The sequence below is a fragment of the Candoia aspera genome, chromosome 1, assembly GCF_035149785.1.
Source record: "Candoia aspera isolate rCanAsp1 chromosome 1, rCanAsp1.hap2, whole genome shotgun sequence".
Lineage (NCBI taxonomy): Eukaryota > Metazoa > Chordata > Lepidosauria > Squamata > Boidae > Candoia > Candoia aspera.
The window spans coordinates 148,612,426-148,639,711 of NC_086153.1; the positions used below are offsets into that span (position 1 = coordinate 148,612,426).

General features: G+C 39.1%; 2 protein-coding genes across 3 annotated transcripts in view; one reads left to right on the forward strand and one right to left on the reverse strand.

The window, feature by feature from the left end:
- Window positions 1–14,101, forward strand: part of MFSD2B (MFSD2 lysolipid transporter B, sphingolipid) — a 32,603-nt gene extending 18,502 nt beyond the window's left edge. Inside the window, exons 7-14 of the mRNA XM_063315223.1 lie at window positions 1,603–1,693; window positions 1,781–1,902; window positions 2,748–2,831; window positions 4,810–4,890; window positions 6,233–6,342; window positions 9,023–9,166; window positions 12,564–12,740; window positions 13,661–14,101. Coding sequence (XP_063171293.1) covers window positions 1,603–1,693; window positions 1,781–1,902; window positions 2,748–2,831; window positions 4,810–4,890; window positions 6,233–6,342; window positions 9,023–9,166; window positions 12,564–12,740; window positions 13,661–13,730 — 879 coding nt within the window. The 3' untranslated portion in view covers window positions 13,731–14,101. The remainder of the gene's footprint in view (window positions 1–1,602; window positions 1,694–1,780; window positions 1,903–2,747; window positions 2,832–4,809; window positions 4,891–6,232; window positions 6,343–9,022; window positions 9,167–12,563; window positions 12,741–13,660) is intronic.
- Window positions 14,102–18,823: 4,722 nt separating this feature from the next.
- On the reverse strand, window positions 18,824–26,877 carry LOC134505503 (WD repeat and coiled-coil-containing protein-like). 2 transcript variants are annotated; one of them, XM_063315236.1, is made up of 4 exons: window positions 26,700–26,877; window positions 22,588–24,527; window positions 21,537–21,654; window positions 18,824–19,864 (listed from the first exon to the last, which is right to left on the reverse strand). In XM_063315236.1, exons 2-4 carry the CDS (start codon window positions 24,502–24,504, stop codon window positions 19,581–19,583), a joined length of 2,319 nt encoding a protein of 772 aa, XP_063171306.1. In that variant the 5' UTR covers window positions 24,505–24,527; window positions 26,700–26,877; the 3' UTR covers window positions 18,824–19,580. The 2 variants fall into 2 exon arrangements, with proteins under 2 accessions (XP_063171306.1, XP_063171315.1); XM_063315245.1 differs by lacking the exon at window positions 26,700–26,877 and having other exon boundaries at window positions 22,588–24,716.
- Window positions 26,878–27,286: the final 409 nt, after the last annotated feature.

Below are 27,286 nucleotides of genomic sequence, written 5' to 3' on the forward strand. Positions count from 1 at the left end.
ATTAGTTCTAGAGTTGAAGGCATCATTACAATTGGGTATTCCATAATTAGCATTATATGGGGCTTTCAGTTCAGTTGCACATTCCTAATTTTACCAAATCATGAGAAATTCCAGGTAAAGTACTTAATCAAGATGTGATTTCCTTTGGAAGGAAAGATCAGTAGAGAATTGGAGAAGGTTTGTAATATTGAGGTTTCTTTTGCAAATATACAACACATCGATTCAATCCACATCACTTCTAAATTAAGCAGATTCACTGCTGTTCATCAGGTAACTGGAAAGTCACTCCAACATCACCAGATGCCTCCATTTGCAGCTCAGCCCTTGTGTATAGTCTCCCCCCCACCCCCGCCGTTTTGTTTCTTTTTGTCTTTAGTCTGAACTGCAGCTTCTCTTTTGTCCATTTTCTAATATATACATAGATCATAATTATCCCTGTTTCTTAGACAACGGAAGCTGAAGAAAAATATCACCTTTTCACTCTGAGAGCCTTTCCCCATCCTTGAGTTAAAGTGCTATCCCATCATCCTTAAACTGGCAGAAAACCTTAAAACATGACATTTGCTGTCCCTATTGCCCATCTGCCTCTATTGCCGCTATTCTCTGTCACTGCCAGTCTCCTGGCTTCCCTCCAAATATTGGGTGGCAAGCGTAACAGATTTTATATCCTGTACCACGAGGTTGTCCTTTGAAAGTATTGGAATAAGAGGGAAAAGGCTACTATAACTCTAGTGCACCAAGAATTACTTAAGTCTGTGTCACTCCTGACACAGATAAAGGCAATGTTATCTATGAAATTTATTTAGTTTATTTACTATCCCACCTTTATTATTTTTATAAATAACTGAAGGTGGGGAACATACCTCATACTCCTTCCTCCTCCTATTTTCCCCACAACAACAACCCTGGGAGGTGAGTTGGGCTGAGAGAGAGGGACTGGCCCAAGGTCACCCAGCCGGCTTTCCTGCTATGTTATGGGAACATAGCAGTCAAAAGTTGTTGCCAAGGCATGTTTGCCATAGTAAGGTACAAGTGGGGATGTAGCCTGAGGAAGCATCAGTCACCTCTCTGAGCAATTAGCTTGCAAGGTCCTAAAGATAAACAAGGCCACGTTTTTCAGCGTTCTCTCACTGAATGCGTGGTTTGTATCAAGCTCTCTGTCCCTAATACAACTTTTTTTGGCTCTTCTACTCACATTCCAATACATATTTAGACCTTACAGCAGACCTTGATTTATCTATTCAAACTTTATCCCTGGCAGCGTTAAGTGACCAGTGATTGCCTTTAGTCCAGTAGATAGACAGAAGATGGATGGAGGACACTTCCCCCAGAATAGGGGTCATGCAGGCAACTAAGGAGAGAGAGAGACACACACACACACGCACACCCGAACACAGCCAAGACTGACTGACTTTCATCTCTGCCATTTGCCAACAAACTAGTCAAACTTTTATTAGGCAAATCACTTTTCTGGGTTTACTGGTAAAACTGCTGTTCCGTAGAGCTCTATTTTCTGTAGGCAGTTGTTTGTTGTTTTATTATATGTTTCTTACTAGTGTCATTTGACTGAAATCTTCTCTTATCACCACTGCCTCTTTAAAGAGAAAAGTCTACATGATTGCAGCTGGACTGGTAGGAGGCATCTACCTTGTCGGCATTCTTTCCCTGTTCTTTGGAGTGAAAGAAAAAGTTGGTGAGAATATTTAAAGCTTATTAATATTTCTGTGTGTCTATTTTCTACATTTAATCTACAATATTGTATATATTCCATCCATTATAGATCCGCACACCTTAATGCCAGACAAAAAAGTTCCTTTCTTTAAAGGACAAAAGCATGCAATGAAGCATCGACCATATTTGATATTTACAGCAGCATTTCTCCTGATTTTAACAGCAGTTCAGGTAATTCTTGTTTACACAGTATCTGCATCAACTTGGTTTGTAAAAATTGCATTGAAGAATCTATGCAGCTGCAATTTATTTGTTTGTTTGTTTGTTTGATTTCTATTTGATTTCTATAGCCGCCCATCTCAGCGAGTGACTCTGGGCAGCTTACAACAATAAAACTATAAAACAATTAAAACAATTACAATTAAAACAGTTAAAATATAAAATAAATACAAAATAAATATACATGATATTTATATGATACATATTATAACTTGATATTTATATGATATATATGATAACTTGATCATATATATGTGATCTTACTTTCCCTAAAAAGCAATCCCCTTTTCCCTAAAAATCAGCCCAATATCTTATGTGAGCATACAGAGATCTTACAAAGTTTGACTATTGTATGGCATTTTTATTATTTAATTATTAAAAATGTATATAGTTTTAATGTTGAAATTTAGTGGGCATGATCCAGTGGTGTCACAGTTACTGGTTTGCTAACCTCCTTTCTGGATTCATATAAAAGGAAAAGGCAGATACAACTGTACAGTACAAAAAGCATGCATGACCAGAGATTTTTAATCTGCTTCTATATAGAAATCTTTTTTTAACTATTAAAAAGACAATTGCTATTTGGTCTTATCAAGAAATGTATGAATTGTAAATGGAAAACCTAAGTAAAATAACTGTGCTTATCCATCCTCCTTCACATTTGAATCATGCCTACCCTAATAATATAGTTCTCTTTTCTTTTAATAATAATTTATTAAATTTATATGCCACCCAACTCCAAGCAACGCTTTTCTTTTCTTTTCTTTCCTTTTTTTTCCTTTTCTCCAACTCTCTAGATTGAACAAGGAAACTTTGTTCTCTTTTGTACTTACGCAGCTGGTCTTCGCAGTCACTTTCAGAATTTAGTGCTGATTATCTTGGTAAGTGTGAAGACAAAGCTAAGCTGCTTTGTGTAGTATGTTGCTTCTTATCACGTTTCATTACATGATCTACAGTATATCTACTTGGAGATTACATTTTCATGACTGAAGACCTTTCCCCATTTGCACCTTACCTTGGCACAAATGTGCCTTGGCAATATCCTTTTTCTCCCATGGCCTCGTGATGTTGCCTTCATCTCATCCTCAGCATGAGTGACACAGTCTTAAATTATCTTTAACTGCACCAGCACTAAGGAGTCATTTCTCAGTTCATTGTGATGTTGTTGGAAAGCAGCCTCAGGGTACATGAAATCTGTTAGGCTTTGGTCACCCACTGGAAGGAAGTCCAGTGATTGCAGCGACCAGGAAAAGAAGAAACAGAAGCAAGGTAGGGGTTGGTCATGGGAACAGCAGATTTCATAATTTTCTGCTGGCTCAAGGAATAAATGGAGAACACTTCAACTCAACAGCGGAGAAAGGTTCTGAGAAGTCCAAAAGCACCCTGGCAAAGACGTGCACCCCATGGTGTTCAGAGCCAGAGCTGTAGCTGGGTGGGCTGGGCTGGGCCCTCCTTAATTTCCTTCTCCCCCACAAAATTTTCTGGTTAAATGGTGACTGCCCTAGGCTGTCAGACTCTTTTTATTCCAATGATTATTTAGCCAATCAGAGTTCTGTTTAATATCCAGTAAGATTCGGCAGGACCTCATTGGGCACAATTTAATTTAATTTAATTTGCTCAAAGTTTAGTAATAACCAGAACTGCTTACCCCTCCTGCTTATCTCTTTCTATCATTCACAGTGGTCTCTTCACTGAAACTCTGGTTCTAATAGCCTCAGTGTTCAAAGTGATTGACCTGCTGATTGTGTCCATTTTATCCTTCTCTGTTCTGTTTTGTTTTAGTTACCTTATTTTGTCTTTAATCTTACTCTATTTCTGCACTTTATGTTATTTAAGGCTGGTCAGTGACTGAAATTCTCTCCCTCCCTTCCTCCCTCTCTGTCTACTTTAAGATGGACCTGCCTGCCATTCATATGGGATAGAACACAAGGCTTTATATAAACGCTGTGCTCTGTTTCCATCTGTTCTTATTTTGACTTTGCTCTAATTGCCAATTTCATTCATTCATTCATTTGCAGGGCTTATAGGCCACTTCAATCAGGTGACTCTGAGCGGCATACAACTCTGCATATCTAAATGGGATTAGAAACAATACAAATCAGATTGTAAAACAAAATCATAAATTATTATAACTGGGAGACATATTCAGAATAATAAAACCAATTCCTGCTCAGGGGGGATAGTTATAATGAAGCACTCCCCACGGCTTGATGAATTAGCCCACTTTTCACTAATGTTCTGAAGGTCAGGAGGAAGGGGCAGTTACAGTATGGGGGTGATACTATTTCATGGGGGGGTAGCATCTGAGAAGGTACGCGTCTGTGGCCCCTAAACATGGCAGTTTCCAGAGGACATGTAAAGAAGCCATTCTACTAGATTTTATTGAGGGGAGATGTTACAGGGAGAGGCAGATACTCTGGGCAGAGAAGAGGCACTGGAGTCTGCAGAAGGAATGGGGGCGTGGCAAATGTCTCAGAAGGGACCCTTCCTAGTTTCTTGGGCTGTAAAGGCAAGGGGGGAGAGATGTACTTTCAGACTTAAGGTTAATGTAACCTTACAATAAAGTTAGAGCTAGTACTTCTGGGTGTGCTTCTTGTCTGGACTACCTTGCAAGGCTGACAATAACTAATAAAAACGGGGGGAAAGGTTGGTTTCTGGCTCTCTGGTCACCTTTTTAAACTCATGCTTATCTCTTCGGGCTGACCCCATCAGAGTCCAAGCTTGTGCCCTCTTGTTGTGATGTGAAGCTATTCATATTTATGTAGTGTTGGCAATCCTCAAATTGCACAGCTAATTCGCTTGAGAGCTATAAACACATTTTCCCTTCTCTGACATGCTTTTTTCTGTTACACTGCAAAGTCGTCAGCTACAGCAGGCGTTCCATTCTGGCAAAGATTTCTGAAGCGTTTTGGAAAAAAAAAAGCAGCGTGCGGAATATCAGTAAGTAGGCTGTTAATTTTTATGGCTGTGCAGTGCTTCAGATTAGATTCCAGAAAGGTGCTTCAGAGCGTACAGAGGCGTGAATGGAGCACCTGTCTGCAACTCTTTAAGGCAGCCATGCCTGTTTGCAGGGTCACATGGCAACAGCAGAGGGAATGTCAGGAAAAGATGCGACTGCTTTAAAGAGTTCCAGACGAGTGTTGGGCTCATGCTCCTAAGCACTTTGACACCTCATTTTGAAACCAAATCAAAGGCACTGCATGGTCCTAATAATCATACAATTTGGAATGTAGGCATTTGAGCAATAGCTTTTTCTAGGCCATGCCTTTTTAGCTCCAAAGCCATTTTGAAATTTGTGACCTCCCTTTGGGATGACTTGATGGCTTAATTGCAGCTTACCCTCCAGCTTCTTTCCTGTTGATTAAGTGTCCCTTCCTGTTATGGTTTATACTCTGTTCAGGCCAACAGAGGCCGGATTATGTAACTGAAGGTTGAGGGGACACTGCCTCTAGGAATAACAGTTCTTGTCCTACAGATGTTTTATATGGTGGATCTGAAGCAGAAAGATGAAGAGTACATGTTACTGACCACATGGTCTACAGTAGTGTTTTTCAAACTTGGCAACTTTAAGATGTGTGGACTTCAACTCCCAGAATTCCCCAGCCAGAATTCTGCCTGGTGAATTCTGGGAGTTGGTCCACACATCTTAAAGTTGCCAAGTTTGAAAAACACTGCTCTACAGCCTTCAGAAGTAAAAAGAACATCAAAATTAAACAATAAAAGTGGTTTCTGCTGCAAAAAGGGCTGCTCACCACATACATAGTCGCTATGTAGTTTTCATGTTTTATATTTTATATCTAATATATTCTTAAAATTTTACACACTTAAATAGCTAAAATAGATCACACATTAGACTTTACATATAGAGCTAGATAGATAATTAGTGTATTTTACCTGAATTTAATATATATTTTTAATTGTATGTTTTTAACACTTCAAGCTTGACTATGTTTATCTTACGGAATAATACCATTGTATTGGTCTATGACCGTAATAAAGAAATTGCACTATAGTAGTTTCAAGCGCATGCTCTGCATACAGAAGATCTAGTGTTTTGTCCCAGGTCAGAAATTCTAGCAAACTGCTGCCAGTCATTGCCAATGATATTAATCTAGATGAGTTGATGGACTGACTACATTGTCACATCTACAGTCGTTGTCATTGTCTGTACAGTAATCTTGGTCCAGTTTATACCATTGTGCACTTAAGCCATTTCCCTTTTTAAAACATTCAATCATGGATGGAATGATTTATCTTTTCTCCTTATTTCCATTCATTCTAGTTGATGATTCCTTCAGTAATCATGCTGGTGACCATCCCAAATGTCTTTGTTGCCTACCTTGTGGCTTTAATATCTGGGCTTAGCATTGCAGCATCTTTCCTCCTGCCATGGTAAGAGTATCCTGTGTAAGTGTGAGCATAAGGGGCAGGGGGTGCAGGGAGTATCTGCTACATCTCTATTTGGCTAAAAGCAGCACTGAACCTTTAGGGGATATCTTGCCTTCTGCATCCAGAAGAGGCCAAGGACAAGACAAAGCAGCGAAGGGGGCCTGAACAGAAACTTCGTTTGATCTATTTTAATTAAAAATTAAGATTGATGAAGTTGATTCAGTGCCGTGATACACACTGGCAACTTTAGGGCAGGGAACTCTTGGGACTACCAATGTCCCGAACTTGAGGCCTCAGATTGTACCCCACTAGACTAGAACCTTTCTAATATCTATAATGGGTGAGCTTGCTGAGAATCTTAAGACTACACCAAAGGAAGAGAAGTCTAAGGCTGAATGATTGAAACCCTGCTGATTTTCAACAGCAGCTTCACATATCCAAAAGGTGAAAAAAATTAAAGCATCAGGCAATAAAACATTTGAAACTATCCATGTTAGTTATATATAAAAGTATATATTATTTTATGGTGGTAAAAGCAATGTTAAATATGAGACTGTAAAAGCTGTATTACCAAAATGTGCATTTAATTTTAGATCAGCTGCCTTCCACTTACTAAATTCTGAATCACGTGAGATCTTTAAAAGTCATTTTTAAAAAACAATTTATTCTTATTTCAAAATGCCCTTTAGTGATTGTGCACAATTTGCATATTCTTAAATGTTGGGGGAAGGGTTGCATGTGACTGTTGGTTTTTGTTTTTGCAAATTATTATTATTATTATTATACACAACAACGTGAAATCATAGCTGCCAGTTCTTTAGCTGGTGTTGGCCTTCATTCACATCGAGTTCTTCCCAAGAACCTAGGATGTGGTAAGGTATCAGCGTAGTATATGCAGATCCAAGCAGTGTGGCCTTTTGTAATTGACAGATGGGAATTTTGTCAATGCGCAGATCTTCTAAGTGCTGTCCCAGGCTTTTTGGTATAGCACCCAGTGTGCCGATAATCACTGAGACCACCACGGCCGGCTTATGCCATAATCTTTCAACTTCAGTTTTCAGATCTTGACACTTTGTGATCTCTCCAGTTCTTTGTCTTCTATTCTACTATCCCCTGGTATTGCCACATCAATTATCCATACTTCCTTCTTTTTCAACCACAGTTAAATCTGGTGTGTTACGTGCCAAGACTTTATCAATTCTACCAATCAGAAATTCCACAGTATTTTAACCTGCTCATTTTTTACTACTACTACTACTGCTACTATTTGCAAGGATTAGAATAGTAGGAAAATAAAAAAAGTTTGAGTAAATAGGGTTTATTATTAGAACTGAAGCCATCAGAAGTTTAAATGGCAATTATATAAGGGCAAAAGGATTGAATTCTAGAATTTTGTTCAAAGTCAGCTTTTGAGTTATATAACGAAACAACTTGATTTAAATCTCCCTGTAATCATGAAACATTCTAACACTATTTCAGTCATTTTTAAAAAATTAAAAATTATTTTAATTTAATTGGGGGGCTTTAATTAAGGATGTTTCTAGACTGAAAGCTTCTAACTGTTTCAACCAAAAATATTTTTGTAGCTATAGTGTTCTGTTTTTGACTCTTTAATGAATTATGTTGGGAAGTAAGGGAAAGGAAAAAAAGACATTTACAAACAGGGAATGTTGTTTGATTCCCACATATAAGTTGGAACAATTTCATAATGAAATTTTCATCTGGAAGCACCCTATGAAACAGTTTTCCTGCTTTTTTCTGACATGGAAGTGATAGGTATATAAAAATATCTGTACTCAGTACTGTTACTTTGACAATGTGCATATGCAGAGTTTCTTTGTTGTAGTAATATTTTATTAATGTCTTTTTGTTCCATTAGATGAAATAAACAGGTATGCAGCAATTCAGTTTAGCTGACAGCCAATCAGACTGCTTTTCTACCTGAAAAAGGGCATTTCTTTACATTCTTACTTGTGCTGGTGTTTGAAGCCATTAGGACCACTGTAGGTGACACTGGCCAACTTGAAAAAGCTACTCAGTGTTGGACCTGATTAGCACTTGGTAGGAGACACCAGGAGAGCCCAGGGCTCTAGTCTAGATTGACTGATCAAAAATATTATCTCAGATGAAGGCAGTGGCAAATTGTTGCAATCTTTAACCAAGAAACTACATCAAGAATTGAGTTTGACTCAAAACAGACTTTACTTTAGCTATCCTAGCCTCTGCCCACTGACCTGAAGAGAGACTTTTGATTGTTTCATCATTCCTTTTGATCCTAACCTACAGATAGACCTCATTTAGCAACTGCCTTATACAGCTACCATTCGCAGTTACAACAGTGATGACAGAGTAACTTTGTGACTAATCCTCACATTTATGACCTTTGCAGATCTGTAAAGCAAGGAAAGCTGAAGTAAGATCATAAGCACAGTCACAGTTTCACTTAACAACCATTTTGCTTAACAACTGAGTTGCCAGTCCCCATTGTAGTTGCTAAACGAGGACTACCTGTAGTTAGTTTGCAAACCCTCCATGGTTTATACATAACCAGGGTAAATAAAGTAGAATTGTACCCTAGAAATGTATATAGAGTTGTAACAAATGGATGCCAAAAATTAAGTTCCACAATGTATTCCTATAATGTCTAATTGTGATGTGCATTTTTTTAATCTGTTGTTTAAAGGTCCATGCTGCCTGATGTAGTTGACCACTTTCGAATGCAGAATCCTCACTTACCAGGGCATGAAACCATCTTCTACTCTTCCTTCATCTTTTTCACAAAGATGTCAACTGGAATTGGAATGGGAATTTCTTCCTTCAGTCTCCAGTGAGTGTGTTACATTTTCTTTTGTTTGGGGTCTTGTATTGGTTTAATTCAAAAAAGAGGCACAGGGATAGGCAATAGTGGCACTCCAGATGTTGATAAATTACAACTCCTGCATCTCTTGCCATTGTCCATGTGTCCTAGGGATGTTAGAAATTGTAATTTAGCAACTAGAGGGTTATGAGCTGCATACACCTGGTTTTGTCATTATGCCTGCGTGTAATCTCTAACTTCTCAGTTTAGTGTGATAAAGACACCCACATTATTTATTTATTTTTAAAATGTGGTCAATTTATAGCTATCTCAGTTGCCCCCCACCAACTATACATACAGCCATATAATAAATACATTTTCAATTTTTACTCATTTTAAGGAAGGGTTCATATCACCCCGCACCCAGTAAGGCAGAGACTGTGGCGTATGTCATTTTTATAACAACTGTTCACAAAAAAATTCTAAGGAGATAGGCCCATCTTTTTTTGGAAAACCTACCAAATGTAAATGGGGCTCTTTGATAAAATCCCATAAATGTATTAACATGAATAATGGCAGACTTAATCCACCCGAAGACTTCATTTTGCTTGTATTTGCCCTCCAATTCAGGGAATTTTTTTTTAATGAAATATTCTACAAATTTCATCGAACAGAAAAAAGGATGATAATTGCTTTTGAATTTCTGAACTGAGATTTGGATTTGGGGCCCAGCTTAAATCAGGGTGCCTTCAAAGAAGTCTGAAATTAATTGGAAGGTTTCCAAACCAAATCTTGTTTTGGTTGACCAATCTTAGATCAAATGTGGGGTAGCCAGTTTCCAGTCTGAGTGGCAGTGGTTGGTATGATGGGAGATACTGGACTGGCTATAACAGAAAAAAAGGAGTCTACAATTTGTTGTCAGTCCTACTTCTGGCTCTTTCCTGGGTCCAGATGATTGTGTTGTTGGCTACTTTAGCCTCCAGCTCTTGCTAGTATACCAGCACTCCATAGGACCACATCCATTCAGAGTGTGGTGACAGAAGAGTGTGCATACCTGGCCTGCATCAGAGAAACCTAGGTTGGATGAAGATGGGGATACTGCCCTGTCTGAGATTTGCCTTCCCAAGTACAGCAGCAGCCATTATTTTGATGTCAGAGAGGGGATGCAGTACAGTAATGCCATTTAGTAGCACTTTGCAAGTTATTGGGTATGAACATATGTATGCATAGTGAGACTTGAGTGACAAGCTAAGGCTATTGATGGTATACTGTCCATCCCGCTGCCTGGCAGCAACCTACACTGAACTCCTGGATCTCATATATGGGCCGGTGTTGGAGTTGTTCAGGTGAGTTCAGTTTCCATGTTTAGAGGTGGGTCCTGATTGAACTCAGGATTTCATGGCCTTCAGGGCAATCGTGGGTTTGGAGTAGTGATGTGATCTGAAGATGGAAGACATTGCCATCGGTCCTTCCTATGGTCAAATCACATGTACACTGTTGCCAAGAGTGAAGAACTTCCTGCTGGCCACTGCAACTTGTTTGCAGGATTCTTGGCATGTACAATAACTTGCATTCATTCTGGGTTAGATGCCATTTGGGTACAATTTGGTGAGATGACTCTTCCAAAACTGTTTGGAATTCTTTTGAGCTTGTGGGAACTGAACAAGATTCTCTGTAGCATGAGATCTACTACATGTAGGCTAGATACTATGTGTTCACCCAGCAACTCCTTCAGGCAGCCAGGCATTTTTGCTGTCATGCGCTGGTAAATTTCAAATTTAGCATTGTCCTAGTCTCATCCTCTTAACCTTTCTGCACTTCTGTTTTAGTGACCACTAGGAGAAATCTTAAAATTTGGAACCTTTATAGATCATGATAGCCAGTTTGGTATAGTGGTTAAAGGTACCACTAGTAACCAGGAAACCATGAGTTCTAATCCTGTTAGGAACAAAGCCAGCTGGGTGACTTTGAGCCTGTCCTTCTCTCTCAGCTCTGGGAAGAAGGCAGTGGCAAACCACTTCCAAAATATTGCCAAGAAAACTGCAGGGACTATTCCAGGCAGCTGACTGACAGGGAGGGAGGGCCTGTCACAACCCAGTATCTGGAGGCTGTCAGGGTTCTGATGAGGAAAAAGGGTCAGATTCAACCCAAACAAGATGGAGAAGCTGTTGATTTGGAAGCTGCCTGATTCCAGGACTGTATCATCTTTGTCTCTTGATGGAGTTGGCTTTCCCAGAAAGAGCAAACTGATGATCTGCAGGTCCTCCTGGACTCAAGGCTCCTGTCAAAAAGCAGGTGGAGACCAGGAGAGCTTTTGCACAGCTTCAGCTGGTGTAATGGTTGCAGCCTTATCTGGAACAAAATGCACTGAAGATGATTACTTATGCCCTTATCATCTCTAGATTAGATCACTGTAACTTACTCTACATGGGGCTGCCCTTGAAGACCACTCAGAAAGTTCAGTTAGTCCAGAACATAGCACCTCACATGTCCAGTCATGACAGAGCCACATTTACCTGTGCTGTGGGCGCTGCTCTACTTACCAATATGCTTCCAAGTGTAATTGAAGGTGCTGGGCACTACCTACAAAGCTCCATATGGCTGGAGCCTGGGTATCTTAGGGACCACCTTCCCCCAACAGTTTCTGCACCTAGTCAAACAACTAGGGAGCATGTACTAAGAGTTCTCAGCTATCAAGAGGTACAGCAGGAGGGGACCCCATTCTTTGTTGCAGTTCATTTCCTCTGGAACAGCTTGCCCTCAGAGGTGAGAATGGCCCTTACCCTCATGGCAGGCAGGGGAGCAATTGAAAATGTGGCTATTCTGAAAGGCTTTCAGGGATTAACTAAAAACCAGTGGTGGCACATCCCATCGAATGGATTTAACTTTATTACTTTTAGTGTTTAATCACCAATTAGATTGGACTTGTTGTAATTATTATATTGTTTTTATATTGTATTTTATATGTAAGCTATGTAAGCTCCCTAGAGTCCAATTACATTTCAGGTGGTAGAGAAATGTAGTACATCAACAAGCAAGCTATCCTGGCACACAGGGTGAAACCGATTATTCCATTAAGTAAAACAAGTTTGCCAAGCATTGTAGCTACCTAATGTAGGAACCACTGGGCTGGATGAAGGGAACTGGCCAGTGTTAATGGAGATCAAGGTACTGTTTCTCTGATCATAATGACTGTGTTGCTCAGTTTGCTTTAGAAATATTAGAGGCATTATTTTAAGGTCAGCCATCAGTGTTAAAAAGATTGGTCTTTGCATAAATTACGCTGATAGGAAAGAGCCAGTAAAGCTTAGAAAATAACAAGAGCAACATTCAAATGGAGTGGTGGTGGTGGTGGTCAGGGAATGAGCTTTCACAGTACATAATTGTTTGAATAAATTATAGTAACAGTTGCATGACTTTTTAATAGATTTGTAGGCTACAAATCGGGGATGTGCACACAGTCCATCCATGTTGTCATCACACTGAAAATCTTGGTTGGTGGAATTCCATCCATCCTGATACTCTTAGGCTTCTCCATACTCCTGCTGTATCCAATCAATGAGAAAAGTCAAAAGGAAATGAAATATGCCTTTGAAAATTCAAGGTAGGTTTGAATGAATAGCAGCCTCTCCTAGCGCACATCTTTCCCTCAGTGAAAGAGGTGTGCTGCTTTTTAAATCAAAAGTCAAATGTTTTACAGAATGCAAGATCTTTTTTAAAGAAAAAATATTTCCCATTCCTTGAATACCCATGTTTATATGCTTCTGATTCATAACAAATCCAGGAAGCTTTCAAAGCACATAAAATATTTCACCAAAAAATAAGTTGCTGCATTGGATTATTAAAGCACACTGTAAAGCTAATTCTTTGAAAGTTCAACCTGCTGAATTTTGGAGGCTGCCTTAAACTTAAATCCTATACTGATTTTCACCATTACAGAAAAGCCTGAAGTTAAATCTGGAATTGTGTACATGCAAAAAGTCTACTCCATCACTAGACTAAATAAACACTAACCCTTAGTAGAAATTCCTGTAGTCTCTCCTACAGACTGTGATGTTCAGCTTTGGTGGGTTTTACAGTGTAGCCTATTTTGCATTGTACTGGAACTGTCTTTTCCATAGAGATGAAGTACAAACAGCAGAAAATAAATCGTGATAGATTTAACCAGACCCTACAAGGTGTTAGAATTAAAGGCCAGCATGGTTGATTTGGATTCTGAAGCTAATAGGCAGCTTTCTTAAAACCAGCTTAATGTGAAAATATTTGTCTCCTTTTAACAAGTGAGCAACTGCATTGTGTACCAATCAGCACTTCAGATCCTACTCAGGGAAGTAAATTAGGTGAAACACAGGGTAATTGACATGCCAGATTTTAGCTTTTTCTGGAAATGTAATATACAGCTCTGAAAGGAAAACTTTCTGGATGCAGATCATTAAAAAGGTGGGATCCGGGGTCAGCAGATGCCATATTTAAATTACATGCAAACTGTTTTTTCACATGATTTTTTCACGCCTTATAAAACAGGAGGAATCACTTGAGCACTGAAAATTTTGCCGAAGAAAGCACTTCTGTTGGAAAGCCTGAGCAAAAATAGAAACCCAATATTAATGGAAATGCAACCAGGGGGCAGCACTTCAGCATGCTTGAAGGCATTTATCTTATTCCACTGGCGTTTAACCACCAATGTACCAAGGCTACCTTGATCAAAAAGATGATACTTTGGAGCATGGCTTGGAGAGCTTGTACATCTGTAAAACTGTATTGTGTTGTTCACACACTGTGAAGCCTTGGAAGAGCTATTTATAAGATGCAATAGGTGGCGCTCTCTCCTTTCATTTACAGTATAGTACATGTTATATAGTATAGAGACAGTTTGGTGTAGAGGGTAAGGGCTAGAAACCAGGAGACCGTGAGTTCTAGTCCCACCTTAGGCACAAAGCCAGCTGGGTGACCCTGGGCCACTCTCTCTCTCAGGCCTAGGAAGGAAGCCAGGGCAAACCACTTCTGAAATCTTGCCAAGAAAACTGCAGGGACTTGCCAGGCAGTCTCCAAGAATTGGACACAACTGAACAGCAGGAAAAAAAAATGTTACACTGAGGAGGACAGCTGCCTAGCAAGATAAAAACCATGGTCTTGTGGGTGCTACCCATAACCTGTAACCAGGAAAGTGGTTAGAGGAAATTTCAACTAATTATACGTTATGGTTTCTACCAAAGGAAATCCCATAATTTCTGTGGTCACAGAATTCTGTTTATCATTAATGCATTGCCATATAATCCACGGGCTTCTCGTGTGTTTGTTAAGCTTTCAGTTGTAAGATTGTGAAGCAAGAGCTTATAAAAACCAGCAGTACTTGGTTCTGATGCTGCCTTAATCTCAACAAGCTTTTAATAGCCCAAGAAGTTCTTATAAAATGATATAGATATGCAACTTGAAGTAAATCATTCCTTGATTAATGGAATGCAAAGTCAAACTCAGTTGTTCTAAGGTTCAGAGGTTCAGCTGATTATTTCTTTCCTGCATAACCACTGACAGAATACAAGCGGTACAGACTTTTGTTGGCGATGTGCAGCCATTTTATGGAAAAATTGGCATTATACATCATGTGAACAGCTGGCATCCATGGAAAAGGTTACCACTGCCGAAGTTGCTTTCACAGTTATGGAGGGAAACAGAAGAAAGAAAATGGCTGTATTGGGCTTTTGTCAGTAGTATACACTAGAGGATGAGAGGCAGTTCACTAAATGATGGAGTCAAATGTATTATTCCAGGTAGCCCACTTTTGAATTAATTTGGAGGAACAGAACTCATGAATGCTAAAAGTCGGACTTTCAGATGTTTATTATATTAAATGGGGCTTACATGAATAACATAAGAGCATGTAGTATCAACACTATTTTTAAAACCAGATATATGAAGGTGCTCTATCAATTGAACATTTTGTAAGCCATAATTACAAATTGTAGTAGCTACGGGTTTCCTTGATGGAGGCACTAGTTCGCACTAGTATTACTTCTACCTAGCATTTTCACTGAGAGGTTCAATGGCAGTTCTGTGTGTTCCAGGAGAATGCCACTGAGACTTTGAAAAAAGGTCTAGAATCCTTTCTATGGCAAGTGGACAGGGCAGAAGTCATATTCCCTGGTTTAGTTCTGTCTATACAAATTGTAGTTCATCCATGCTCTCTGAATATGCTGGTTGTAAGACTACTTTCCATCCCCTGCAATGTTGGTCAAGTACAACAAATAGAAGAATTTAGGTGATTGGAACTTTCAGCTTGGAGCCAGTCCATTCATAGAAATGGGCAGAAATAAACGAAGATTGCTCACTGGATGTCTCCCCTGCTGATTCTCCAGTTAGAACTTTACTGATCCCAAAATAACAAAGCAGGGTGTGGAGGTATTACACATACACATACGCGCACACACACTAGGGCAGACTTTCAATTTAATTCAATGAAATGTGATGAGATATAAAACTGCATTATTTTTTCTAATGCTGCCAGAATGAAAAGCTATAGGCTTTTTACAGTTGAATGCAAACTTTCTGACACATTATTACAGCCAAAACTATAGTCAAATATATTTGAAAATAGGTGTTTATTTTTGTTAATGGATTCATAGATTACGCTTAAAATCACTCCTAGAGTTGGAGAAATGTATCAATGCTTATTCTGAAAATAATTCATTGGGAACAGCTCTTTTAATGGGCATTATGAAATAACTGGGAGTTGGGCAAGAGCTGGGCAATATTGTGACTTACATTAATTTTCAGTAGGACTTGTAGAAAAGATACTCCTGGTAGATTGTGTTTCTACATGATTTTAAATACACATGCACAGGCACTCCCACTTGCCAGATGCATCTCAGTAGAATACGATCTAAAATCACTTACATTGTTGTCTATTCATATGCAGGAATGATTGGAGCCATAAGAGTAATGAGCAAAGTAGCATTTCTGATTGCAGGGTTAAAGCAGAATTGATAGAATAAGGACAATACAAAAAGTACAGTAGCGATTGTGCCACCCTCTGTTAAATTCATCTCACAAAAATCTCAGCCACCTCATTCCCTGTTTTAGGCTTGCTAGGAAAACTGGAACACTATGAAGATCTTGCCCAGGAGGCCTAGTTCTCAAGTGCAAATTCCAGTTACCTTTTTGATTCGAAGTACAAAAGCCCCACATTGATCTGATGTCCTTGTTTGGGAGGAGAGCACAGTCCTTGTGAATGGAGTCAAATTTCATATATTGGCTGCAAAACTTCAGTAACCTCTAGAGGGCAGCGAAGATATTCAGAGAACTCTCTTGGCTATTTTCTAGTTGCCATCTGGATTTTTGCAGCCCAGACAGGGTAACCTTATTTTATATTACATAGTGTTTTTAAATAAATGTTGCAGTGTTGTCCTTTACCATTGTTCGGGGTTGTTTTACATTTTTTGCCTTTGTTTAATAAAACAGAAGAAATAACTAGGAATAAAAAGAAAAAAAGCAATTCAACCATAACAAAAATATACACATAAAGGAGCTTCTCATATATGTATGTGAAATTTTATGCAACAAGTTCAATAAATGATAACCATATTTCATGGTAGCCATCCAGCCATAACCTACATCTACAACAGCCGATTTTTAAGTTACAAGTAACCGCAGGTCTTCAATCCACTGAATAATTGGGCGTGCAGTGTTATTTTCATCCAAAGTTACCCTAACCCTACCCTAAGATATATTACAAATAGTTTGATTACAAATAGTGTTTGTTACATTCTTGCCTCAATGCTTATTGAATAAATCTGCTAGTCTCCAGTGTGTTTTGCTGCACAATTTATCTGTGGAATATTGTAAAGTGCTTTTATCTAGGACTTAAGAAAGCAAATATTCAGCAATATACTTTGTGTGTATATGTCTTTAAGCACACATGCATTCAAGCACATGTACACAGGGGTATCACTACAGAATACAGAAGGTGCCAAGAAAACTATCAATTCTTCCAAGAATATAGTAGCAAACTATTTTAACAGCAATCAGCAAAATTTGCGATTCTGGAAACTCAATCTGAAGTTGTAACATTTTGTTAACCTTACAGTATTTTAAATAAAAAATGGAAGTGAACATTTTATAATGGCTTTGTCTATGTTGAACTTAAAGAATAAATAGAGAAGGTTTAACTATTTATTTATAATTTGTCCAGCAGTCAGGAGAACCAACTTGCCTTTTTTGGAGTCTTGAGAAATTGCACTTAATATAAAAACTGTCTTTTCTCATTTCCTTTGTCTTTGTAAATATTAATCTGTTTCTCATATTAACATTTAACCTCGAAGGCTTATAAAATGAATTCTGCATGTATGGAATAGGTGAAATACGCATGTATATCTATAGGGAAAAGCTGAATGTTTTTTGTTAAGGCTTGATGGGGATACAAGTGTACAAAATACTTGAGTCTAAGTAATAGAACAGTTTAAGCAGCCTCAAAGATGACATCCTAACAATAGCTTTAAAGTACTTAAAACTTGCAACTTCATTGCAAGGGATTTTATGGGGAGGCTTTTCATGTAAAAAGTAGCATGATGCAACTCATTTAACATAATTTTAGTTTGCCTAGTATTGCAATTTGAAAGCTGCTTGTTTTAATTTTGAAACTGCCCTAGGGTTACCAGAGATGGCAAGTGACCTGTTTGGACAGAAACAAAATAAGTACTTTTATAAAAGACTGGAAACCTTTTATGGACTTTTGCTGAAAAAGGAAAAAAAGTGAAATAGTGATTTCTGGATTTGATGATTGAAAAAGGATTGAGTAAGGGACTGAAGGGGTTATTGTAATGTTAAGGAGGAAGGCCGGATAATGAGTTTGCAACTGCTGTAAAGGGCAGAAGTCGCTTTTTTCTTTAACTGTATTTTCTGTGCTTTTTCTTTAAGTGAAATGGAAGCTGCGGGGTACTGAAGATCCAGCTAGAAATAATTAACAAATATTCATTGCACATTTAGGTCTAGTGATTTGAAAGTTACTGTTTTTCACATACTTTAACTGAGACAGAAAACAAATACTGTAGTCATCTAATTATATGCTGAAGGTATTCATGAAATCTTACAGTAGGCAGGAATATTAAGGAACAGACTTTGAGTGTGGCAGCTTACAGGGCAGAAAAGGGGAATGTAACATTGCAATAGCTGCTACTATTCATTTTACATCAGATGAGGATGATCATTAAGGAGAAAAAGGAACATTCAAGAAAGAATGGTCCATTCATATTCCAAACAGTTTATATTAAATAATTTCAGTGATGGAATGATGGAAATTAGGGTTCAGATTATGTATGGCCCGAAGTTAAATCCACATCACCCTCATCATGAAAGAATGCTTCACAACGGGAAAGAAAAAGATACCAATCCTACTCTCCATAGGAGTGTCTGTCTCCTGCTTCAGAACTGTAAAATACAAACTTGAGGGCAGGCAGCCCCTTTGAAAGATGTTAAACAAGAAGATGAAAAAATAGGAGTGTCCCTTTTCCTCCTTTCCTTCTTGAATTCTAAACAGCACTATAACCTTGTTCCAGTGTACCTAGGGAATGTCAGTGTAACACCGTGTTTGTGAGATTTACTTATTTATTTTCAAAATCAGTTCAGCCCCTCATCCACTATAATTCAGTGGTCAGACTGATATTTCAGACTTGCTAGTTGACAGCCTTCAACTATTATGAATTAAATTATTTTTATTATTTTGTAAATTAGAGCTATTTAGCTTACATGCATACTGTAAGTGGTTTTTGGACACTAAAGGAAAACAGTAAAAATGAGTCAAGTTTAATTGCAGGTACTGTTATATCTGAAGGACTTTGGTACTCACTAGTAAGTAGTTTTGTAAATGGTCTAATAACTTTCAAGTACATTCTTAACAGGCACTGGTAAAATGAAGTTAAAAGTAGTATGATGATGCAGAAACTACAGGTGTAAGACTTCATCTTATTATACAGTAGTAAACGTGACTCAGTTTTGTTTTATACTTCTAGAATCACTAGAAATCCACACTTTTTTTTTTCAGTATGTTCATGCCACTGATACTTCTGAGAAAATGCTAAGGGCAAACAGTCCTCTTTCTTCACAAAAAAGCCCTTTTAGGCTTTGGCAAACATTTAACTTAGTGTTCAGCAGAGCAAAATAATTGCTGATAGAATCTAAAAATGAAAATATGTCCAGTCCACCTGGCAAATAGGCTTGTAGAGACTGAGGAGCCTTGCACACCTGGTCTACCAGCTCTACCAGGCAAGAATAATTTAAATGATTTGCCAAAATGCCAAGCAAGCCATGGAGTAATAGTGAAAAGGAATCAAAGGCAAGAGCAATGGTTCAGCAAAACATCACCCCCTTGTGAAAGCACAATATACAATGAAGTCCCAACTTTAATTATGCATCATGAAAGATTTCACTTCTGTGTCCATAACGGTCATGATTAGGAAGAGCTGCTGGTTTGGCCTGAAGAATGGCTGTTCTCTACTACACACTGAGAAGACTGTTCTCTCAAGACTTCCATGGAGCTGGCTGTGAAATCCAGACTTTGGGAGGAAAGTTTCCTGTATCCCTCTGCGGAACTGACCACACCAAGTGCTTTGGAAGACGTGCTACTGCTGTCACTAGATTTGGCATTCACGTCTCTTATGATGATCTCCTGCTGGGATTCAAATGTTAATGGAATAAAACCATCACTGTCCGCTGTAAGAACAATCCAGGATAAATCTGTAAAGACAAGAGATACGAACAATGTTTTCAAAGAGAAACAGTGACTGAGGGTTACATAGGTAAAATACCAAAACAGTTAATGGGCTTCCTTGGTCATCTCTATACAAAGGCCAGTTTAATAATGTCAGACCATGCAGCTACTGTGTGTATGTAGAACATACACTAGACAAAAGATTGGTTTCACCAATGTTTTTAGATTACTTTTTGCTTACAGAGAAAATTGTTAACAATACATCTTGAAAAAACTTTCAAGAATAGGCTATTTTTAAATTTAAATTAATTTTTTAAAATTAAATTTAAATTTTAAATTTGGTTTGTATCTATCCAGAAATTTTTTTTTCTGCCTGGAAATAAGGCAAGCTAAATCCCTGCATTCACATTCTATCCATCTCACAGGAACTAAGGAGTGCTATTACAGTGCTTAAACTGTACTCTTTAAATTAATGGGGCTGTGTATAAACTGGCAAGGAGGCAGGCATAAAGGTCTAAGTTCACTCCCAAGGAGGGAAACAGCTTAAGTGAAAGACCACTCAACAACTGCAGAAATCGCTGCTGAACAATCCTGGTGAAGCAGATAAGAACAGAACTTAGATTTTGTGAAGATATTATTGGGAGGAGTCCTTGGAGCAAAGGGGGAATATACATGGGATATCCACCCTGGCAAAACAAAATAGGTAAGAGGGAAAGGCTTGCAGATATGGGGGCATTATTGTAGATGATTTCAGTGAAGGCAATAAACAGCTTTTCCTAACATGCTCCTTCCAGAAGGATTTCATTCTTTCAGTTTACATTTTCTATAGGAATAAAAACTGGCAGGTCTAAATATCCCATTCTGCTGGCAGTTCATAGAGCAGTTCTGTTAGCATTTTGAAAACATATACTTTTAAACTGCAAAAGTATTACTGGATTTGAAGAGCAGAGAGCAGTCAGGCTGAAAACTTATATTTTATGTAGTGCTCTAGTTTCATATTTTAGAAATGATTTTAGTAACTGCCAGAGCTCCAGTTTCTATGAGGGGTTTCTTTTATTGGGTTGTAAAGCTGTGTTGCAAGTGACATCATGAGAAGATTGCAATCATGTGAACCTTTAATCTTTCTGCTTAATGGCTTATTTGAACTCATCAAATAAGGCCAACACTAAGAAAGATTTTCAAAATATCTCTGTAGGCACAAGCAAACAAGTCTGTGTATGTAACATAATATTTAAGCCAATAAATCAGACTAAAAATTGCAAACAAGATGAGTCCTGGTTCAATGGTTCACTGGTCATTCAATGGTCATGGTTCAAATTATAACTGTTAATAGACAATAATACTGATTTGAACTGACTGTAGAATACTTTACTAATAGTAAGATACTTTACTATTCCAAAGGTCATTTGCTGGTTCTTTAAATGAGTTTGTAATTAACAAAGCATCAAATTGCTGAGGACTGGTTAGCTATTGCTGAATTAGATCAAATTTATTTCCTTTACTTGGGTGTATAGATCTACATTCTGTTGGGAACTTGCAATGCCTGAAGAGAATTAAACTAAATATGAATACAGTCAATAAAAAAATTCACTGTAAAAAAAATGGAAATATTTGGAAGTGTCATTTATAAATAAAAGGAACAAATGGCACACAGTCTTCTTACAGAATAATGTACCTAAAGTTACCTTTCATACTTACTATGCTGCATTTCAACTACACACACATCAAAAGTTTGCTGAATTATACTCAGACGGAGTTTTCCATCACAGAGGAGAAAAGCGCGATTTTCAGAAGTAACAGCTCCTGAAGCCTCCTTCTGTTAATTTAAGAATAAGAGTTTTAGGAGTAGCGATTCATAACAGCTCATCCAATATGCATGCACCCAGGTTTCACAGTGCTGATACCACCTTATCTAGTCGTCTTTTGTTTAGCAATGCCATGTGCATACCTTATGTCCACTAGTAAGGGCTGCATACACACAGATACTACTAAAATCGAACTTGCACAATTTCCACTTTGAATATTGTAGTTCCTTCAGGATATTCAGATCACTGGTTACAGCAAAGGGTGGGATAACTGAGCCTAGATCAAGGCTTGTTTTCTCTGTCTCTATAGGTAAATAGCATTGTTACTCATGTCTGACAGCTACTGCTACCTATGAAACAGATGCATGTAATTTTGATGGGTGCAAGACAGTGCTTATTGATACAGTTTCATACACACACACATTTATTTATGGTCCTTCCTCCAGCCTCCTCTAAGAGGACTGATATATAAGAAGATATGTTCACAAATCCCATGGAAGGAAAATTAGGCTAAGAGAAAATAGCTTAGGAACATCCAGCAAGCCTTGAGACTCAATGGAGATTTGAACCTGAGTTTTTCCTGTCTTAAGTGTGCCCTATAGCCAAATCTACTGGCTCTTAAAGGGCATTTCTGGAATATTTCCAGCCTCTTGGAGATTACATTTTAGACTTCATTGCACAGCCAATTCCATTACCTGCTCATTTAGAGTCCCCAAAGACCCCAATCACACTGATGCCTCCAAAGGAATCCAAATCTCCCTTTTCTCTCCTAGATCTTAAAGAATACTGTAGTTTACATAACTAGATTGTGGCAAATAGCTTGCTGCTTTTCAGAAACTTTGCAGCAAAGCTCACAAGGAAGGAATCAATATTACTAGTATTTTTTTTAATACAGCTGGTTATGTTAAAATTGTGATAGCATACTTTTTTTGTTTGAAAGTTACCTGGCAAATTATGTTAACAAAAGAAGGCTCACAAGATGGTGGATATTGTGGAACATTTTTTTTTCCAGATCTCAGAAGTTCAGTTATTTCAAAAAGTTGATGCTGAAGTTCTGCAAAGCTGTAGCACAGTTTTTCTAGATTTTTAGAGATACAAGTAACTTCTTTTTCACTTTGCAATAAGTTCCTTTTTATTTCATGAGAACTCTGCATTTGTTTGCTGCATAACTTAGAAGGTTCATGAGAACTGTCTCCTGGTGTGTTTGGTGAAATTGGCATATTTAGCAATCCTGAAGGGTTTTCAAACCCTGGAAGAGCAAAGGAATGAGCTAGTGGCTCAATGTCCAAAGTTCTGAAAGCTTCGGGAAAATCCACAGGCATCTTTTTCTCAGCAGAATCCACAATGCTTGTTAACAGGCATTGCTCATTAGGAGTGTTTTTAATTTCTTCTATCAGTTTTTTCTTCCCAGGAGATGGCATGATTGTGCAACCTGGGAGCAGCAATCCTTCCCTCAAAGAGTGAGCATCAGAAGAATGACTTTCAATGCTCTCTCTTTTCACTGGTACGTTCCTAAAACAAACCTGAGTAGGACCTGAAAGTGCAGAGGGAACTTCTCTGCAGGCAACCTTTTTGACTATCAAGCGGAGAATGTACTTATCTGAGCGTGAAGATGGGAGAAAAGCAGGGTCCATTAATTTCTGTTTTCCAACCAGGATCAGCAACAGTTTCTCTGTCAGGAAACACAATCCCTTCGGCCTCTCATTTTTTTCCAGCTGCATTTGTTGAATGTTAGGCAGATGTGATGAAATTAAGGAATATGTTAAAATTACATTACAAGTATTGGAGGCAACTGCCACAGTCTGTGTTTTAGAGTCAAAAGCCATGATATCTGGGACCAGGATACCTGGGATGCTGACTTTTTTGCTAGTTGTCACTTTTCTTTCAAAAGTCACCAAAATCAAATGTGATGCATCTTGACCACTTCCAGTTAGGTAATCCTTGGGTCTTAGATTAATGAGAGGACTGTTTTCAGATTGCTGTTTGCTTGAAGGAAAATGAATCAAATCCACTGGTGATGATGCAAAAGTTCCAATGGACTTTTCCTGGTCTGTTAACGTTTTTCCACCATCCACAGAGAGGTCACCATCATATCCCAATGGGCCACTTTGGGAGGGAATAGAATTTCCAGTAAGCTCCGTTGGGATTTCAAATGAAATACCAGCATTTAAGCTGCAGATCTTATCTAGTGGTAGTTCAGTAGCAACTGCCACTTGTGCACTCACAGTTGGTTCCACTGCACAAACGTAGCCCCCAACATCAAATATTGGACAAAAGGAGCATGGATTTAAGGTTTTCTGATCATCATCCCACATATAGGAATGGAGTGCACTACCTATCCCAATCACCAAACGGCTGCCTTCCTCAGTCCAACAAGCACAATGAATGATACCGGTACCTTTGAGATCTGCTTTTATTCTGGAGTTATTGAGACGCACCGAATGGAGCACAGAAGTTTCTCGCGTAGTGAGCACAGCCAAGATTTCTTTTTTGGGATGCCAGACACAACCCTGAGGAAGTATAGGAAACAGCTCACTGATTTCACTGATTTGATAAACCATCAATTTGTTTTGTTCTGAAACACTGTAACAGAGTTGCCACATTGTAATGTGTCTTTTATGCTGAATAGCAAGGAGTGCAGGAGCATCTGGAGCACAAAATGGACCCCAGTAAAGTCCATGGACGTGTTCAAATTGACCCACAACATTCGAGTTGCCAAAGTTAGGTTCTCCATTATGCTGGTATAAAGAAGTCAATATCACTTGCTTTCCATCTGTCCAAGCAATCCCATGCACAGGATGGATGGCCTGGTATAAGGCATTAAGGCCAGTTCTCAACAGCTTTCCTTTCCCCAGCTCCATTTTTAAGTTTTCATGGGATACATCTGTAAAGAAAACAAATAGTGTTTTAATTTTATCATTACTGGTTAATTTGCCATACAAGTAAGTGAATCATACACAACAGATACAAGCATTATACTTGCTGTGAGATTCCAAGACATGATTTTCTGTCCAGGCTCCTGGAATCTGAACTAGGTGGATCTTTGACTTAATTCAGCAGAGCTGTTCTTTGAAATCCTCATTCTCAGCAGGTAAAGTTAACATCAGGTTGGGAATTAACAACAGTGACTAAAAGGTTCTGCTAAGGAGGTGGAATATTTCCAAGCATATATAGTGTTCATACAATGAGCAATACAATACAAATATTAAATGTAGTGTATATAATGCATTTAAATTTATTTTTTTATGAATAAAAGAAATATACCCTCATTAACTATGATCTTCAGTTACTTAGGGTAAAGGTTTTCCTTGACATTAAGTCCAGTCGTGTCCAACTCTAGGGGGCGGTGCTCATCTCCGTTTCAAAGCCAAGGAGCCAGCGTTTGTCCTTAGACACTTCCGTGGTCATGTGGCCGGCATGACTACACAGAACGCCGTTACCTGCCCGCATAAGCGGTACCTATTAATCTACTCACATTTGCATGTTTTCGAACTGCTAGGTTGGCAGGATAAATTAGTTAATCAGTTACTTAGAAATTAATTTTTAAAAAGGCAAACTATGAAAATTACATAATTCATTATTCTATTGTGGCATTTGTTGGTTATTTTAATTGATTAATTGGTACTAGCCTGGCTTAGGTTCTCAATGTTTTAAGTAAATAACTTTTTCAAGTAAATTAAAATTTGACAGCCACATTTTAGCACAGGAAAAAAATGCAGATCAGCAGTTCTCCATCACATATTAAATAAGATTGATCCTTCTCATGAATTAGGAAAAGACCATGCTCTAGTTCAGGAACAGGCAACACTGAGGGGTTGGGTATTTGAATATAGCCTCCCAGTCTTCTGGGACTCTATGCTATGACATTGTGATATCACTGGAAAGAGCATGGCTGAAAATTATCAGCCTGTTTTTGACTTTTGGGAGATTGTAAGAGTGATGTGGGAACAAGAGGTCTAGCAAAGGCAATCCATTCCCACTGCTACCATGAAATCACTCCAATGCAAAGTCAATGGGAATCATGCTGCAAAAATCTATTTTGCTACTGAATTTCGGTGGCATATTTTCTGGATGCTGGGAGCACCAGGGAGATCCTGGGAGGGCATAGATGGCCCAAAATTAACTACTGTACCCCTATTCTAGTTAATTACAAGGAATAGTGTGTCTTTCCACATTTTGTATTTTTAAATACACCCAAAGAGTTTGTTCAATCAGGAACAGGAAAACAGAGATCTCCCAGATATTGGTGAAGTATGACATCTAGCAACCTCAGCCAACCAGTGTAATGCTTAGAGATTTTTACTCATATGGACAGCCAAATGTTCTCTCTCCTTGTCTAAAAATGTATTGGGTGACTATGACATGCATGTGGCTATTTTACATCAAGTTGTGTCTCTCCAATTTAATCAACAGTATTTTCCAGTAGAATAAATTCCTGCTCTTCAAGACTGGGATAAGCTCCAGGGCAGATCTCGGAGTAACTGTGAGTTGTAATGGGGAGGAAAGCCAAACCGAGCCATGGAAGTACAAAGACATCAAGCTGAATATAGTTTATCGTTTGCAGGCTTGGATCTTTCAAGATGTGGCCACCTTATCTTTCCCACGAAGGTTTCTGGCAATACAGTATTCGGAAGTGGCACTACCTGTAGGTGCCACGGAGAAGTAAGCAGGTCTACCACCACGGTCATCCTTCATTCCCTGCTTCAGCCTTTTGAAACCGTGGGTCCCCAGAGCTTGTTGGGGTAAAATCTTCACCTTCGGAAGCCGGAAGCCGGCTGGGGCACATGGGAGTTGTAGTCCAGAGTCAGAAACCCAACGCTGGGAAAGACCGGCTAAGTAGAAAGAAAAGGGACCGGACTAGCCGGGGCCCGGGGTTTTAGGGAGCAATTTCTCATTGCATTTCCCACCCTTGACCCATTTATTCTCCCAGCGCGCAGCGCCTCAGCTTTCCCACTGAGCCTCCTCCGGGTTCTGACGCGACTCGGCCGCCCCCGAGCGTTGGCTCCGATGCCTCCTCCGTTCGTGCCCCTTTGGTTCCACCCCCACTGCCATTTACCTCTCTAAACACGCGATCCGGTTGCCCCTCGGTGTAACGACAGCAGCCTCTTCTCACGCCCACTCGGTGCTCAGTTCATTGCCAGCATCTCCGGCTCTAGGTCTGGGGAGGAGCAATTGCCGGGCAGCACCATGGACTTACCCCGCGTTGCCACAAGGGACGCTGCTGGCGGAGGCTTTCCGAAAAGGCCCAAGAGGGAGGCGGATCCAAGCCTAGACGCAGGCGTCCCCTGCCTGTCTATGTTGAGGCGTCACCGGCGCTCTATTTCCCTATTGGGGAAATATGTGTGATCTAACAAACGCCCCCTTGCGACAGAAACGCAACTCAAGAAACCTCACGCTCCCGCAACCCTTCCCGTCATGCTGTTAGGTGGCGGAGGCGCCCCGCCCTCTTGCGTAGGAAAGATGGCGGTTCCGGCAGTATTTAGCTCTCGGGGCTACGCGGCCGTTATGTGGGGAGTGTTACTTTTCCTGAGGAGGGCCTCGGTTTTCTTATGCCGCCTCTTTCTACCGTTTTGTGTTCCGGCGGCCAAGGCCAAAAAGTCTGAAATGTTTGTAAGCACCGCAAATTGCTAGTGGTACAAAAGG